The 17,284-nt window shown below is 39.7% G+C and overlaps 1 protein-coding gene across 2 annotated transcripts in view; it reads left to right on the forward strand.

The window, feature by feature from the left end:
* LOC115210904 (probable 2-oxoglutarate dehydrogenase E1 component DHKTD1, mitochondrial) overlaps positions 1 to 17,284 on the forward strand; it is a 69,012-nt gene that overhangs the window by 9,642 nt on the left and 42,086 nt on the right. For both annotated transcript variants that reach the window (XM_029779682.2, XM_036502592.1), the window contains exons 3-9: positions 2,205 to 2,328; positions 2,993 to 3,170; positions 5,902 to 6,009; positions 11,285 to 11,396; positions 12,437 to 12,534; positions 14,744 to 14,807; positions 17,008 to 17,081. In XM_029779682.2, coding sequence (XP_029635542.1) covers positions 2,205 to 2,328; positions 2,993 to 3,170; positions 5,902 to 6,009; positions 11,285 to 11,396; positions 12,437 to 12,534; positions 14,744 to 14,807; positions 17,008 to 17,081 — 758 coding nt within the window. The remainder of the gene's footprint in view (positions 1 to 2,204; positions 2,329 to 2,992; positions 3,171 to 5,901; positions 6,010 to 11,284; positions 11,397 to 12,436; positions 12,535 to 14,743; positions 14,808 to 17,007; positions 17,082 to 17,284) is intronic.

Raw genomic sequence — 17,284 nt, forward strand, 5'->3', positions numbered from 1 at the left:
AAGAAAGAAAGAGACCTCAATATTATGTAAATAGAGGAAATTTATCTATAATATAATATGTTACAATTACTCAATAGAGATGGTGTTGTGGATTTCCACTTCGATATCTGAAACTCAGAGTTTTATCTTGACTATTGAGTAATTGTAATATATTATTTTATAGATATATATAGGTTATGTGAGGTAACCTATATATAGGTTATGAGACGTGTACAAACTTTATACTTAGAATGACCAATTTTAGATACTATTGGATTTTACTCACAAGGTACTGGAATCTTATATGTATACCATTCTGCCTAAATAATGGATCTACAGATGCAATATCCCTGCATATCTCACATCTATTTTCATTCCTCCACTTCACTCGATACATACAATATTACAAGGAGACAAACACACACATACACATATGTGTGTATGTATATATATATATATATATATATATATATATATACACACACACACACAAATCTTCCTTACTAACCACATGGTTCCGGGTTCAGTCCCACTGTGTGGTACCTTGGGCAAGTGTCTTTAACTATAGCCTTGGGCTGACCAAAGCTTTGTGAGTCGATTTGGTAGACGGAAACTGAAAGAAGCCCATCGTATATATATGTATGTATATGTTTGTGTGTCAGTGATTGTCCCCCCCCCCCCGAACATCGCTTGACAACCGATGCTGGTGTGTTTACGTCCCCGTCACTTAGCAGTTCGGCAAGAGAGACCGATAGAATAAGTACTAGGCTTACAAAGAATAAGTCCTGGGGTCGATTTGCTCGACTAAAGGCGATGCTCCAGCATGGCCACAGTCAAACCGACTGAAACAAGTTAAAGAATAAAAGAATACATACATTTCTTACAATAAAGCTACAAAGAATATCAAAATGAAGTTTAGATGATATAAGAAAAGAGAAAGAGTATGACAGATTTTTTATAAATGCTTGTATTTATTTTCCTGTGTGTAATTTATGATAACCGATAACACAAATAATTAGCACACATTGCTAATTTAATATGAGTGACATGTGTCCTCCTTTTGAGAAGCCAATCTAAATTTTGATTTTCTCATGATAAGAGCCCAAACCAATATGCATAGTAATCTTTTGTTTTTTTTCTGCCATGAATGTTTCTTCTTCTTTGGTACCCAGTCTTGTTGTGCTGACCTGCTTTATTTATTGCTAACGGGTTTCTAGAATGTACAGCTAAAAAACAATACTACTTTCTTGTCAAAAGCATTTGTGTCTCAGTGTGGGGTATTGTGACCTGGAATAAAGCAGGTGATCTAAAATGACAAATGAAACTGGAGATGTTGAAGAAAAACAGGTCATCTCAAATGAATAGTAAATGAAACTGGATATGGTGTCTCAGGAAGATCACCCGAATGGGGGTCTTTAGCCACAGTTTGTATTCAGCAAATTAAATGATTAAAACAAGGAAAATTGATTTAGAATGAGAACTGATATTTTGTACAAACGAAAATGAAAAAACACAAGTCACCAAAAAATCCAGCTATGTCGTTAACAAACATGGTGTCACAATTACTACCTGCTTTTATAGCAAGTTAATGCAGGTAGTTTATCCCACTCACCCCCTTCTCCTTTTAGCTCATGCAATTGCAAAAACTGCATTATTTATGGGATGACCCAGTATAATGTGTTCTTTGCTGTTTTGTAAGATTGTAGGGGGGTTCATATGCGATAAATTTGCCTACTATTTCTAGCATGTCATTCAACTATACTGAAGCTCTCTTATTCACTCTCTAGTATTGTCTTGATCTATGGTTGAGCTATTTCACTAACTCAGTCCTACTATTTTACTTTCTGATTGTGCGGGTGGCACGTAAAAAGCACCCACTACACTCATGGAGTGGTTGGCGTTAGGAAGGCATCCAGCCGTAGAAACACTGCCAGATCAGACTGGGCCTGGTGCAGCCTCCTGGCTTCACAGACCCCTGTTGAACTGTCCAACCCATGCTAGCATGGAAAACGGACGCTAAATGATGATGATTGGTACTGTAGCAATTTCTTCACATTCTTTGGAATGGAATGCTAGTAAAAGTGAAAATCCAATCCCTTTTAGAAGAGTTGTTTGTTTTAGTTTTGTTTTCCTTCCATCTTTGTTATACTCCAGTTATACTTTTTGCGGTTTATTTTTATCAATATTCTCTTTTAATTTAATTTAATATTTTATATTAATTCTAGTGTTATGTGCAGAAACCATTGAAAATCGAATAAAACATAGCAATGCTTATGCGTTGGTACAGAACTACCGGCGCTATGGCCACAAACTTGCCAAATTGGATCCGCTTGGACTTAAAGAAACACAGTAAGTTTTGTAGCAGTGTGTTATTTTCCCCTTTCATTTTTCTGAAGTATAAATTCTACGTGTATCTTTGCATCACACACATATATGCACATACTTCTATTCATATTGAAGAACAAATAAGGGTTAGTGACAGGAAGGGCACCTGGCAATAAAACAAGACTTTGATATATTCATTTAATCCATGCTAAGATTGAAAAACAAATGAACAAGTATGAATATGTCATCATCATCACCATTTAACATTCGTTTTCCACGCTAGCATGGGTTGGACGGTTCAACTGGGGTCTGGAAGCCATGGAGGCTGCACCAGGCTCCAGTCTGATCTGGCAGTGTTTCTACAGCTGGATGCCCTTCCTAACGCCAACCACTCTGTGAGTGTAGTGGGTGCTTTTTACGTGCCACCAGCACAGGGGCCAGAAGTGGCTGGCAAACGGCAACGATTGGTTGGTGCTTTTACATGTCACCAACACGGACACCAGTCAGGGGCACTCCAGCATGGCCGCAGTCAAAATGACTGAAACAAGTAAAAGAGTAAAAAAGTAAGAGTAAAGAGAGGTATGTTTGTTATGATGACAGTGTTTTTCTCTTCATGATGATGATGATGATAACAATGGTTAATCTCAAACTACTACTTTATTGTTTTCCCCTCTTTGTTTATTTACAGGAGCATTCAACAACTGAACCCATCACGCTATGGCATCTCTGGAGATAACGAGGTAGCGGACATAAATGTTAAAGGTATCCTACATTGTGGATATGGCTACCAGTCCCCTAAAGAACTAATAGAGAATCTCCAAAGACAGTACTGCGGACATATCGGTGCTGAATTTGAACATTTAGAGGTAAGATTACACAAATTTGTCTGTAACTTTAGCTGTTGGTGGTCTTTCTTATAATAACGGGTGCCATGTAGTGCCATGTAAAAAGCACATCTGCTGGTGTCACATAAAATGTACCCAGTACACTCTATAAAGTGGTTGGCATTAGGAAGGGCATCTTGCCAAAGAAACTTTGCCAAAACAGATAAATGTAGCCTGGTTTAGCTCTCTGGCTTGCCAGCTCCTGTTAAATCATCCATCCTATGCCACCATAGAAAATGGACATTAAATGATGATAATAAAAAAAAAGACACATAAAAAACACCATTTGAGCGTGACCATTGCCAGAAACGCCTGACTGGCCCTCTCAGAGTGGTTGGCGTTAGGAAGGGCATCCAGCTGTAGAAACTCTGCCAGATCAAGATTGGAGCCTGGTGCAGCCATCCAGTTCACCAGTCCAACCCATGCCAGCATGGAAAGCGGACGTTAAACGATGATGATGACGATGACAACGACGCAGCAGTAGCAGCAGTACTGTGTTGTGGTTATTGTTGTTTGTCCCCCAGTTCAGTTCTGCTGGGGTAGGTTCCAGACATGTCTGTCTTGAATTTTACTCTGATATAACACACCTAGGGTTACATTATCCAACGTTTTGAAGCATCTAAGGGAAGACATTTGGCAAAAACAATTGGATCTGGAGAGCGCAAAGATTCACAAAGACAGTGCACCCTGTCACAGAGTTCTCCACACTTTTGAGTTTCTTGCCAAAAAACAACATATCGCAGGAATGGCTGTGTGGTAAGTAGCTTGCTTACCAACCACGTGGTTCCGGGTTCAGTCCCACTGCGTGGCACCTTGGGCAAGTGTCTTCTACTATAGCCTCGGGCCGCCCAAAGCCTTGTGAGTGGATTTGGTAGACGGAAACTGAAAGAAGCCCGTCGCATATATGTATATATATATATATATGTGTGTGTGCGTGTGTGTTTGTGTGTCTGTGTTTGTCCCCCTAGCATTGCTTGACAACCGATGCTGGTGTGTTTATGTCCCCATCACTTAGCGGTTCGGCAAAAGAGACCGATAGAATAAGTACTGGGCTTACAAAGACTAAGTCGCGGGGTCGAGTTGCTCGACTAAAGGCGGTGCTCCAGCATGGCCGCAGTCAAATGACTGAAACAAGTAAAAGAGATATCATTTCCACACCTTCCCTGTTTGCCAGATTTGGCACCTGCGAACTTCCGTCTCTTCCCCAAGACGAAAATGCTGCTCAAAGGTCACCATTTTAACACCGCAGTCGAGATTCAGAGTGAATTTCAGAAGGTCCTCAACTCACTTACAGGAAACAGCTTCCAGGCTGGATTCCAAAAGTGGCAAGAACGCTGGCTGGGACCAGAGTATTGCTGTGCAAAGTGACTATTTCGAAGGAGATGATTTTAAAACTTAGGTAAATAATGATCATCATCACTTAACGTCTGCTTTCCATGCTAGCATGGGTTGGACAATTTGACTGAGGGCTGGCGAACCAGACTCCAATCTGATCTGGCAGAGTTTCTACAGCTGGATGCCCTTCCTAACGCCAACCACCCCGAGAGTGTAGTGGGTGCTTTTATGAGCCACTGGCACGAGGGCCAGTTTGGTGGTACTGGCAACGGCCACGCTCAAATGGTGCTTTTTATGTGCCACCTGCACAGGAGCCAGTCCAGCGGCACTGGCAACGACCTCGCTTGAATGTTTTTTCACGTGCCACCTGCACAAGTGCTAGTAAGGCGACGCAGGTAATGATCATGCTCGAATGGTGTTTAGGTAAATAAGTTATTTTTTATTAAGCATAACTAGCTATGGAACTTTTTGATACCACCTCATACTTCAAAGCAATCAATTCTATTTAGTTATGATTGCTATGAAGTAGCCAAGTCATCATTTTGTTGTCATCATCATCATCAATGATTTTATGTCTTCTTTTTCAATGCTTGCATAGGCTGGACAAGACTTCTTGAAGCAGTATTCTATGGCTGAGTTTACCTTCCTAATGCCAGCCTTTACTTGTTTACAAATAATGTACTTTCATTATTATAATTCCATATCTTTGCTTGCCAAACTACTAAGCTACCAGACTTTTTGTTTATACGAGATACGAACATCATCACCACTACACAAGCAATATGCATGCAAAGACACTCAAACAAATATGCATGCACGTGTACATGCACACACATGCACACATACACATATATATATGACAGGCTTCTGTACAGTTTCCAACTTCTAAATTTCACTCAAGGTGCTACACAACAATCTGATCTGAATTTCACTACTCACCCATGCTTAAACATATGAGCACATGTTTATGAATGTACTTATCTTAGCATAAATTATGTAATTTTTGCATCATAAATTATGCATGTCTAGTTTTACAAGTATAAATTACGAATGCATATCATCATCATCATCATGATTTAATGTCTGCTCCTTGCTGGCATGTGTTGGACACACACAAATCAATAAGGGAGCACTATGTGTTTCTTGACCTATTAGAATAGCAGCCAAATCATCTTCAAACCACACCGTACTATCTATAAAAACACATTGGAAAATGTAGTCTAGGGTACGCTGTGACTGATAAAAAGATTGGATTGTCATGGCTAGACTGTCTCAATCAGAGCAATCAGGTTGGGAGTAAATTACAACAAACATCCAAATAAGTGAAAGCCACTCTGCTTAACAAAAACCAAAATGTTGTTATTATTTTCTTTCATAGAATGAAGTGGAACGAGAATGGTTTGCTCATGCTTTTGAGACAAAAGATTCCATTGAAGTGTCTGCTGAACGTCAGATCGCTCTGGCCAAGCTGATGCTTCGTTGCCAGGTATTGTATTCAAAATTTTTATATGTCTTTGAATAACTTACTATTGGTTTGATGTGAACATTTTAAATCTGCTTTTTTTTTTTTATATGTTTCTTTTAATACAGATTCAATTATCTCTATATATATAAACAGCAAAATGTCTGTCTGCGTGTGTGTGTGTGTGTGTGCGCGCGCATGTCCTTTATACAAATCCACAATTAGAGGGCTCGCACTTTCTATGGTCATTCAAAACCATCCAAGGGTAGTCATGCACATCTTTACATTTCCCCAGTCACCCCGAAAAGCCATTAAAAAGTCAATAGAAGTGACTTTTTTGTGAATTTTCTATCCAAAACCCAATCAAAATGCCTGAAACTTGACACGCCAATTAAATGCCAGCTAGTTGTATGTGATTGGTCAGAGATTTGGACAGTACTCGCGTGTATGTGCACTCGCACGGAGCTGTATATGCATGTACTGGCACTATGACCCGGCGTTGCTGGGTCATAGTGCTAGTCTTTGATAACTCTTATACTCAGATGTATTTTTTCTTTTTCTTTTCTGATTTTTTTTTTTTTTTTGAAAATATAGCAGACATTTTGTTCTTCATAAGGCCAGCAGTTCACCTGTAGTATTGGGAGTGTTACTGCAATTTTAGGTTTTGACTTGGATCCCTAAAGACATACACAGCAGAATTGTTAGTATCCTGGACAAAATACTTCACAGCATTTTGTGAATCTTTACATTCTGAGTTAAAATTCTTCCAAGGATGACTTTACCTTTCAGAGTCAATAAAATAAGTAATAGTTGGGTCCTGGGATTAATATAATTTGCTAGCCTCCTCCCCAAATCTCAGGTCTTGTGCCTATAGTAGAAAGAATTATTATTATTATAAATATCATTAAAGCAGCCAGCTGGCAGAATTGTTAGCACATCAGACAAAATTTTCAGCAACATTTCTCTCAGCTCTACTTTCAGAGTTCAAGTCCCACCAAGGTTGACTTTACTTTTCATCCTTTAGGGTCAATAAAGTAAAAGCACCAATCAAAAACTTGGGTCAATGTAATCAACTTGCCCCATCCTGTCAAAATTGCCAGCCTTGTACCAAAATTTGAAAGAATTATTATTTATTTCTTTATTACTCACAAGGGGCTAAACATAGAGGGGACAGACAAGGACAGACAAAGGGATTAAGTCGATTACATTGACCCCAGCACATAACTGGTACTTATTTAATCGACCCTGAAATTTTGTTATTATTATCATTATTATTCAACTTGACTCAGGTTTGGTCCTATTGCTGGTAGAGTTTAAGTGGGTAACATGTTACCTGTAACCTTTGATATCTACAAGCTTTCAATAATCTTTCAAGTGCTCAAAACCTTTCTGATAAGCATTCCTGTTCCTAAGAGGCAAACTTTTTGCAGAAGCTCTACAGTACTCTCCATTCCAATCTCCTTCAATTATTTGTCTATATAATTACTCACAGTCTCTAATGCACCAATTATTACAGACAACTTTTACAGTTTTCATATTCCAAATTCCTTGAAATTTCAAATTTTAAGGGATTTATAGACACAGACATGGCTATGTGGTAAGAAGCTTACTTCTCAACTACATAATTCCAAGTTCAGCCCCACAGTGTGACACCTTGGCTAAGAGTCTTCTACTATAACCTCAGGCCAACCCGAGCCTTGTTAGTGGATTTTGTAGATGGAAACTGAAAGAAGCCTGCCATATATACATGTATGACAGGCTTCTCTCTCTCTCTCTCTCTCCTCTCTCTCTCTCTCTATATATATAATATATATATATATATATATATAATATATATATATATATATAATATATATATATAACACACACACACACACACAAACACAGACGTTCAGAAGTAAATAGACACCCTTATAATCATTAAAATTTATTAAATCTGAAATTATACACTCAAATTATTAATTGTTGTAATGTGAATATTTAATGTTTAGTAGACATACCCTTTTTATTTTTCAATGCAAAGACCCATTTGGGCATATTACTGATCAGATGATGAATATATTCTTGCAGAATTTCTTGCCAAGTTTCATGCAGTAATCTCAAAAGATCTGGCTTGGCCTTGGAAGCTTTTTAATGCCTTTCTCATCCAACAAATCTTGGGTCATTTTAACTGTGTGACAAGGAGCCCCATCTTCCATAAATAAAGAATCTTCCTTAATCATTTCACCACTGGAGAAGACTGGAAGGAGTCCTTTCTGCAATATGGACACATATTTATCTGAGTTTATGTTTCCCTCACACTCCACCAGCTCTGATCAACCATTGCTCCAAATTGCTCCCCAGATCATCACAGAATAGCTGCCGTGTTTCATTGTTGGCTGTAATCTTTTCACATCAAATTCTTACTCACAGAGTCTCCAGACACATACTCAACCACTGTCAGGAAATACAGCAAATCTGGACTCTTCAGAGAATATGACAGTGTTCCAAAATGCTAGTGGCCTCTCCACCATCTAACTAACCCAATCTTTTCTCTGTTTGATGTTGGTTGGTCAAATAAGTGGCTTCCTTCTTGCTGCTCTGCCATAGTAACCAAGTTTGTGGAGATACCTGACAGCTGTTCTGGGACTGACATCAACTTGTTCTGCTATAGCAGAGGCCTTGCAACGAGGATTATCCTCCACATTTCTCTTAGCAAAGAGAAGGGTCCTGTCAGAGGCCCCTGGTTGATCTGGGCGAGGTGATGTGGACTCCTTCCCTGCTCTGGTGAATTGCACAATCACTCTATCAACTGTTGAAAGTAGGATCCCAAAGTTTTCTGCAATTTTACGCTGACTAAGTCCACCTTCAGAATGACCCACAATATGGCCTTTTTGAAATTCAGACAGTTCCAAGGCTTCTTTTATACATGGCATGATTAAACAGTCACATATAGAACCTGAAACATAAAAATGTCAAATGATAAAAAATTTAAACCTAAGTGCTGCCTCGACTGGCTCCAGTGCCGGTGGCACATAAAAAGCACCATCCGAACATTGCCGATGCCAGCGCTGCCTTGGCTGGCTTCCGTGCCGGTGGCACATTAAAAGCACCAACCGATCGTGGCCGATGCCGGACCCCCCTGGCACCTGTGCAGGTGGCACGTAAAAAGCACCCACTACACTCGCGGAGTGGTTGGCATTAGGAAGGGCATCCAGCTGTAGAAACACTGCCAGATCAGACTGGAGCCTGGTGCAGCCCCTGGCTTCCCAGATCCCCGGTCGAACCGTCCAACCCGTGCTAGCGCGGAAAACGGACGTTAAACGATGATGATGATGATTTTAAATTTTTCATCTTCTCTCTTTACAAACCTGAAATCAGACAGACATGATGGATCAGTCAGTGAGCAACTTTGCTTTTCCTTGTCTGTGAGACGACTGTTGTTATCGTTAGGCCTAACTCATCGTAAAGTCAATACCATCATGACTGATATCCAATCTACAGTGGAGAAGGCTAGCCACTGGATTTGGTTAAAAAGAGACGATGAGCGATGGCTAGAAGGATATTGAGTTTAACTTCATAACCAGCTAATCTAGCAAGCGGGGCCTCATATCAGTGAGGGGGGCCGGTGCGCATTGATGCCGTCGAGAGGTAGGCCCAGAAACGGCGCACATTCTCTCCTGACGACCCCATACACTTGCTGGCTTCCAGTATACGGAGCTTTTAACTGGTAGCACTTGCATGTGCAAGTTGTTTGCAAGACATTATATCTAGTTTATTATTTTCTATCTTCTTATTCCATAAAATCTTGCTTTTCTCTTCTTCATGCGCTCTTTCAGGCCAATGATTATACCAAGTATTTCCAACTTCAAATCCCCATTTCTGACAAAGCTTCCAGTGCAAAACTCACAGCTTATTCATGCCTCCATTACTTATATTCTCTTTGAGCCAACGTGCCACATTCTGCTACAGTGTGTGCCATCATTTCATCCTGAATTCCTTATACTCTAAATTTTGCTGGCACCTTCTTCCCATACACACATCTTCTCAAACCGCTTGATCTTAGCGCTTCATCTTGAGCTGTTTATAAGGCTCTCTGTTTCTATTTTTAGTTGCCATTTTTTCAACCAAGCCCAGGATTTTGTTCCACATACATCGTCAGTGGCTTTCCAAAACTGACCATACAAAGGCTTCTCTTCAATTTGTTTAATGCATTCTCTTTGGATTTCATTCTTGTTCTTTTTTTCTATTTCCCACTTGATCACCTGTTTTTTTATTCATTACATCATCATCATCCTTTAACGTCCACTTTCCATGCTAGCATGAGTTGGATGATTTGACTGAGGACTGGCGAACCAGATGGCTGCGCCAGGCTCCAATCTGATCTGGCAGAGTTTCTACAGCTGGATGCCCTTCCTAACGCCAACCACTCCATGAGTGTAGTGGGTGCTTTTACGTGCCACCGGCACGAGGGCCAGTCTGGCATTACTGGCAACGGTCACGCTCAAAATGGTGTTTTTTATGTGCCACCTGCACAGGAGTCAGTCCAGCGGCACTGGCAACAGCCTCGCTCAAATGTTTTGCTGGTGTGTAAATATTCTAGTTGGCTTTTTTTTTCCTCTGTCCATACTCTCTTCCACAGCCATTAAGCCTCTTCCACCCTGGTCTCTCTTCAAGTATAGCCAGTTAATATTAGCTTTCAGATGGTGGGCTCCACACATAGTCAACAGCTTCCCAGATTTTCTGTCAAGTTTCTTTATGTCCAATCTACAATTTCAACTCCATATCTAATAAAAGATACTGCTCATACATTTATTATGTCAATAACATTTTTTTAATCATCATCATTATCATCATCATCGAGTGGCTGCGTGGTAAGTAGCTTGTCTACCAGCCACATGGTTCCGGGTTCAGTCCCACTGTGTGGCACTTTGGGCAAGTGTCTTCTACTATAGCCTCGGGCCGACCAAAGCCTTGTGAGTGGATTTGGTAGACGGAAACTGAAAGAAGCCCGTCGTATATATGTATATATATATATATGCGTGTGTGTGTTTGTGTGTCTGTGTTTGTCCCCCTAGCATTGCTTGACAACCGATGCTGGTGTGTTTACGTCCCCGTTACTTAGCGGTTCGGCAAAAGAGACCGATAGAATAAGTACTGGGCTTACAAAAGAATAAGTCCCGGGGTCAAGTTGCTCGACTAAAGGTGGTGCTCCAGCATGGCCGCAGTCAAATGACTGAAACAAGTAAAAAGAGAGAGTATACTAAGTTGTTGGATAACCACACTTCTGACTTCAATTGTAAATTATTACTATTATCAGACATTCGACCAATTCCTTGCTTCCAAGTTTACCACCGTCAAAAGATATGGAGGAGAAGGTTGTGAAAGTATGATGGCAGCTTTTGATGAAATCTTTTCTAGATCATCCAATTGTAAGTTTTACTGTTTCTTACTTTTAATATTTTTGACCGTTCAAAAGCAATAATATTCATTTTGGTCCTGCCATTACTGCTCTGAGAATTTGTCTTTTCAAAGGAAAAACGTCCAAAATTGTTATTAATTCAGTTTACTAGTAACATACCTCTATACTTCTGGCCATTTTGTGAATTGAAATGGAAATGATAAATCATAGCTTAATTGGCATGGCTATGCTGATTAAGAAACTTGCTTTGCAAACACATAATGTTTGGCAAGGGAGTTCTACCATAGTCTCAGGCCAACCAATGCTTTGTGAGTGAATTTCAGAGATGGAAACTGTGTGGAAGCCTTTTGCATATCTGTATATGTATGTGTCATTGTCTCTTCTGCCACCATTTTGCAACTGAGAGTGGTTTGTTTACATCCCTGAAACATAATGATTTTGGCAATAGAGGCCAAAAGAATAGATACTAAACTTGACAAAATAAGTACTGTGGTCGATTTGTTCTACTAAACCCTTCAAAACAGTGCCCCAGTATGGCCACAGTTCAATGATGGAAACAAGTAAATGATAAGGCGGTGAACTGGCAGAAATGTTAGCACACCGGACAAAATGCTTATTGGTATTTCATCTGTGTTACGTTGTGAGTTCAAATTCCGCCGAGGTCGACTTTGCCTTTCATCCTTTCGGGGTCGATAAATTAAGGACCAGTTACGCATTGAGGTCGATGTAATCGACTTAATACCTACGTCTGTCCTTGTTTGTCCTCTCTATGTTTAGCCCCCTGTGGGAAATAAAGAAATAGGTATTTCATCTGCCGTTACGTCCTGAGTTTAAATTCTGCCGAGGTCGACTTTGCCTTTCATCCTTTCAGGGTTGATAAATTAAGTACCAGTTACACACTGGGGTCGATGTAATCGACTTAATCCGTTTGTCTGTCCTTGTTTGTCACCCCCTATGTTTAGCCTCTTGTGGGCAATAAAGAAATAGGAAACAAGTAAATGATAAAAGATAAATTACAGTAAATTTTAAATTGCAATGCTTTTCTTTCAGATGGTGTCACAGACGTAGTCATGTGTATGCCCCATCGTGGTCGGCTTAACTTTCTGACTACAATGCTGGATTTCCCTCCTGTTCGTATGTTCCGAAAGGTATGTTTTTACATTTTTGCCACAGATTACTTCTTTTACTTCTACCTAAAGTGCCTTTTGGTAGAGAAATTTGTCTATTTGGCGATGTTTCGCTTGTCGTAGCACACGTTTCCGTCAATTTCCTCCGTCGATTTCCGTAAAAAATGTATACACTGAATCGGCCATACATACACACACACATACATACACACACACACATACATGCAGACATACATATACACATACACCGAGTAAAAAATTTCAGTTATCTCTTTCTTTCACACATTACTCTCTCTGTCTCTTCACACACACTAACAGAAGCACTTCACTTACACAACATACTGTCTGTCTCCCACACCCCATCAAACACACACACGGGGACTTCAAAAAGAAATTCCCTTGTCATAAAATCGCTTCTTCTTAGTCTCTTTCGCTCTCATTACTTCAAATATTCCCGCAAAGCCATATGTAAAAAAATAAAAGTTTTTTACGGAAATCGACGGAAACGTGTGCTACGACAACCGAAACTTCGCCGTCTATTTTTTTAAAAATTAAAACTGGTGATGATATAAGTCCTATTAAGCAATTTGGTTTACAAGAACCCTATTTTCTTTTATAAAGTATACGTAGGGAACACCATCTTAGCAGGGTTTGTTAAACATCTCATTTTAAGCTTTAGTCTTAACGGAAGTTGAACTTAGTATAACAAAATAATAAAATTTGTGTTGGTCATATAAGCCCTTACATTGAAAAACTTTCACTTATCCATGATATTTATATGTATACATGTCTGTTACATATACTCTTGTAAAAGCGTCCCCAAAGTCCATCCCCTCCTCACCGTGGTGGGGGCGCTGGCAACGGGTAGTGTCAGAGCTATGCCATTGGGAACTTCGGTTCCTGGCAGAGCCACCCAAGGCGGATTGGTCCAACACCGAGTAGTATTAGGGCCACAACCTGGCAGACAGGGCTCTGGTGAAAATCCTCGGAGTGTCTGTTTCGGCAACTGGCGGCTCTTCGGTCGTTCTGTCCCTGTGTCTGTGGACAATCTGCAGCAAACAGGATGTCTCTACATGCGGTATTGTTGGGGACCACTTGTAAAATTCATACTCCCACGAAACTTCTTCCACTGCCATGGTTTGAGATACCTCGAGGGTGGTGGAAGAAGCCGACTCAACCCGCCCAGGGTGAATGTCGCCACAAGTACAAGTAAGTACACTTGTAAAATAACATTGCTGAGCCTTCCTGGACTAGTCTTGAAATATTTGAACAAGAAGAAGAAATAAGATTGTTTGACATTATCTGGAGTGACATCAGCTTCTTGTACCTTGCTGCGTATTTGTGTTTTCTCTACTATAATTTCAAATAGCTGTATACTTTACATATTTCAAAGTTTACATGCTATGTACCTGTACATTTGTAATAAATAATAATAATAATGAAATTATTGTGTACAGTGCTCAGGTACACCACAACTTGTCAAAAGTGCGTATAAAGCATGTGCAGTAATGTACAAATGTCTGGAAAGTGAACAGTGTATGAGTCAGATACATGCTTGTATGTGTATGGAGGGGAGAAAATCAGGTGTAGTGTTGGCGAATCTCAGGAAGCATGGACGTTTTGAAGGATGCAGTGCTCCGACAACTAACAACTGATGCCGGCAGTTTGTTCCATGCTTCAGCAACTCTCAGCGTGAAAAAATGTTTCCTGAAGTCATGGGAGCTGTGCTATTTTCTGACTTTGTAAACATGTCCACGGGTGTTAGAGAGGTGGAGTCTGAAAAGGTGCTCAGAGTTATTGTTTGTAAGATTGTTAATAATTTTATGGGTGTCTGCCAAGTCAGCTGCCAGATGTCGGAGTTTCAATGTATCTATGCCCAGGGAAGTAAGGCGTTCAGAATATGGCAAATGCCTGATGGAGGGTATTCTCTTGCGTCAACATTGGTACAGTGCTGTTTGGGATATGATTATTATTATCATCATTATTATATGCTTTCCATGCTGGCATGGATTGTACAAGTTGTTGTGGTCTGAATCAAGGGACCATGTCTTGCTCATATATTTCAATTTTTGATAGGGTCTTTATAGGCATATTCTCTTCCTAAAGTCAGTGTCTAGTAAAAAAAAATTGGCTGAATTAGTAATTCTCAGTGTTAAGTCATATATAAACTAAAGTTTTCTTTTTTTTCATATTTTAATATACCTGACATTCATAAATTATTCTCTTATAGATGAAAGGTCTGACAGAGTTACCTCCTATGGCCAAGGGTAGTGGTGATGTTTTATCACATTTATGTAAGTGTTAAATTCCTTAATTTTCTGGGGTTTTTTTTTTCATCTTTATATATAAAAGTGAAGTTGTGTGTCTGTCTCCTATGATTTAGATTCCTAACTACTCCCACATTTTGCGGTGCAGTTTAACCAAAACCGGGTATCTTACAGTCGTGATTCATATCGAGCCCTTCTGGGTATTAGCGCACGTCTACGATGAGTCTACGATTTAAAAAAAAATTTGCCATAATTTTTTCCCATTTTTAATGCATTTTTTTTGCTATTATATAAGGGAAGTAACTCTCTAAAAATGCTTATATAGTTATTTCCCTTACAAACCAGAGCAACGCCGGGCGATACTGCTAGTTTTATATATAGACATACGTAAATAAGACTTTTGAATTTATATGTCTATGTAAATGTTGTTTTTATCTATACCCAGATAAAGGTCTCTTTTAGCTACTACTGGTTCCTAGTAACCCTGGGAATCTGTCAGGTGGTCTGGACAACTAAATCAGCCCTTTTTCCACCAGTTAAGTGGAAGAAGCGTGTGTGTGGACACTGAGGAGGTTTAACAATAAAAGCTAACAAAGGATGGAAGAATGTGTCCAGGAGAAGACAAATTACCTATTGAAACATGCATTGTTATACATCTCCTGTGTGAAACTTTGTGTGAAACTTTATGTGGTCACTCAACAGGTTAGATATAACAGCCAAATCTCTCAAATCATACTTTACTGCCTTAAAGAAAGGAGAAGGATGCTTTATATAATGTAGTCTTATAGATTCTTACAAAACAGGATGATCATGGCTGGAGTGCCTTTAACTATAAATTTGCCTAATTATGGCTGACCTGGAGTTAAACAACATTTTCAGCCTGTATAACTTTTGAGGAGTACACTGAGAATAACACAGAAAAGACTTATAATGGGCATGAAGGTTTAGATACCTGTGGAGTATCTCCTTTTCCATTATAATTGTTTTGTAGTTTCAAGGTGCTGGCTCCTTAGTACATCACATGGTCGATACAATAAATATAAATAGAACAATGCAAATATGTGCCAGAGAGAAATAAGAGACTCAACCGGGTAGAATTTTTAAGAGAAGATTTATTGATATGTTAACGTGTGATTTTGTGTGCATCATATATACAGGCTGTCATAAGAATAATATGTGTGCGTGTGTATGTAGGCATAGACGTATGTGTGTTAAGAACATATAAGGATGGCGATGAAGAAGAGACAGTGAAAGAGTCTGTAGCCATCGAAGTGCGGAGTAAGTTCATAGACACAAGAATGAAAAGTACTAGTTCGTAGTCAGTGGTACATGATAGTTGAAATACTGATCAAGAAGTTGCGGTGATGATACAGAGCTGGTTGTGGTACTTGTTGTACGTGAAGTTGTGGCTGTGATGCTGCTGCCTGGGTCACTTGGTACAGGAGTTCTCGCAGGTTGTATATTCGCTTTTGATTCGTGGTGAGGTAATTCACGAACAGTGCAGTGCTGTAACCAGGGCGAGTACATAGCGAGATGTTGACATTAGGACAAATGGTGGCGACGGAAATGGAGGTCACCGTAATGCTGTTGGACGAAATTGATGAGTCCCACGTGGCTGCTGTTGTGTTGTCGCTGGAACTGGCGGTGTCTTGTGTGGTCAGTGACCAAACCTTAAAAAATCTGAAACTAAAGACATTGAAACAAGGAAAAGTTAGGTTTTTTTATAAGGAGCTGTAGCTCAGCTGAGGTAGAAAACAGTATGTCACACATGACCTTATTTGAAGGCTGCGATTGGTTGGGTTGCTTATTGGCGTGCGATAGAGCAAGAGACAAATTGCACCAATACCAACCAATCAGAGTAGTAGACACAACAGGGTCCAAATTGCAGCCACAGGCTAGCTGTTATTTACTACGTTCGTATGTATGTATATATAATAGAGAGGAGAGGAATTTCACTCAAGTGTATGCTACAGATAGAAACTTAAAAAGACTGAGTAGTTGAAACACAAAAGATTAGAGTCCAGTGCGTATAACACTTCAGTGACTGATGTGGTTGAATCTAAAAGTAAAAGAATGGAAATCTTAAAACTACAAGCTATTAGACTAACACTTGGATGCATATCCATTCAAGCTTGTCTGCCAAGAATATTAGAATTGTTTTATATTTGAACCAAACAAATTGATAGTTAGTAACTGCAGTTACGCTTACTGATTTCTCTGTTTTCAGACACATCACAAGATCTGAAATATGGTGATAATACTGTTCATGTGTCTTTGATTCCTAATCCATCTCATTTAGAGGTAAGTTCAAAGTATCATATGGCACAGGTTTGTTCATTCATTTTATGTCCATTTTTCCATGTTCGTTTAGAGTGAACGAATACTACACTCTCGGAGTGGTTGGCGTTAGGAAGGGCATCGAGCTGTAGAAACTCTGTCAGATCAGATTGGAGCCTGGTGCAGCCATCTGGTTTGCCAGGCCTCAGTCAAATTGTCCAACCCAT

Source organism: Octopus sinensis, linkage group LG4 (assembly GCF_006345805.1).
Source record: "Octopus sinensis linkage group LG4, ASM634580v1, whole genome shotgun sequence".
Taxonomy (NCBI): Eukaryota; Metazoa; Mollusca; class Cephalopoda; order Octopoda; family Octopodidae; genus Octopus; species Octopus sinensis.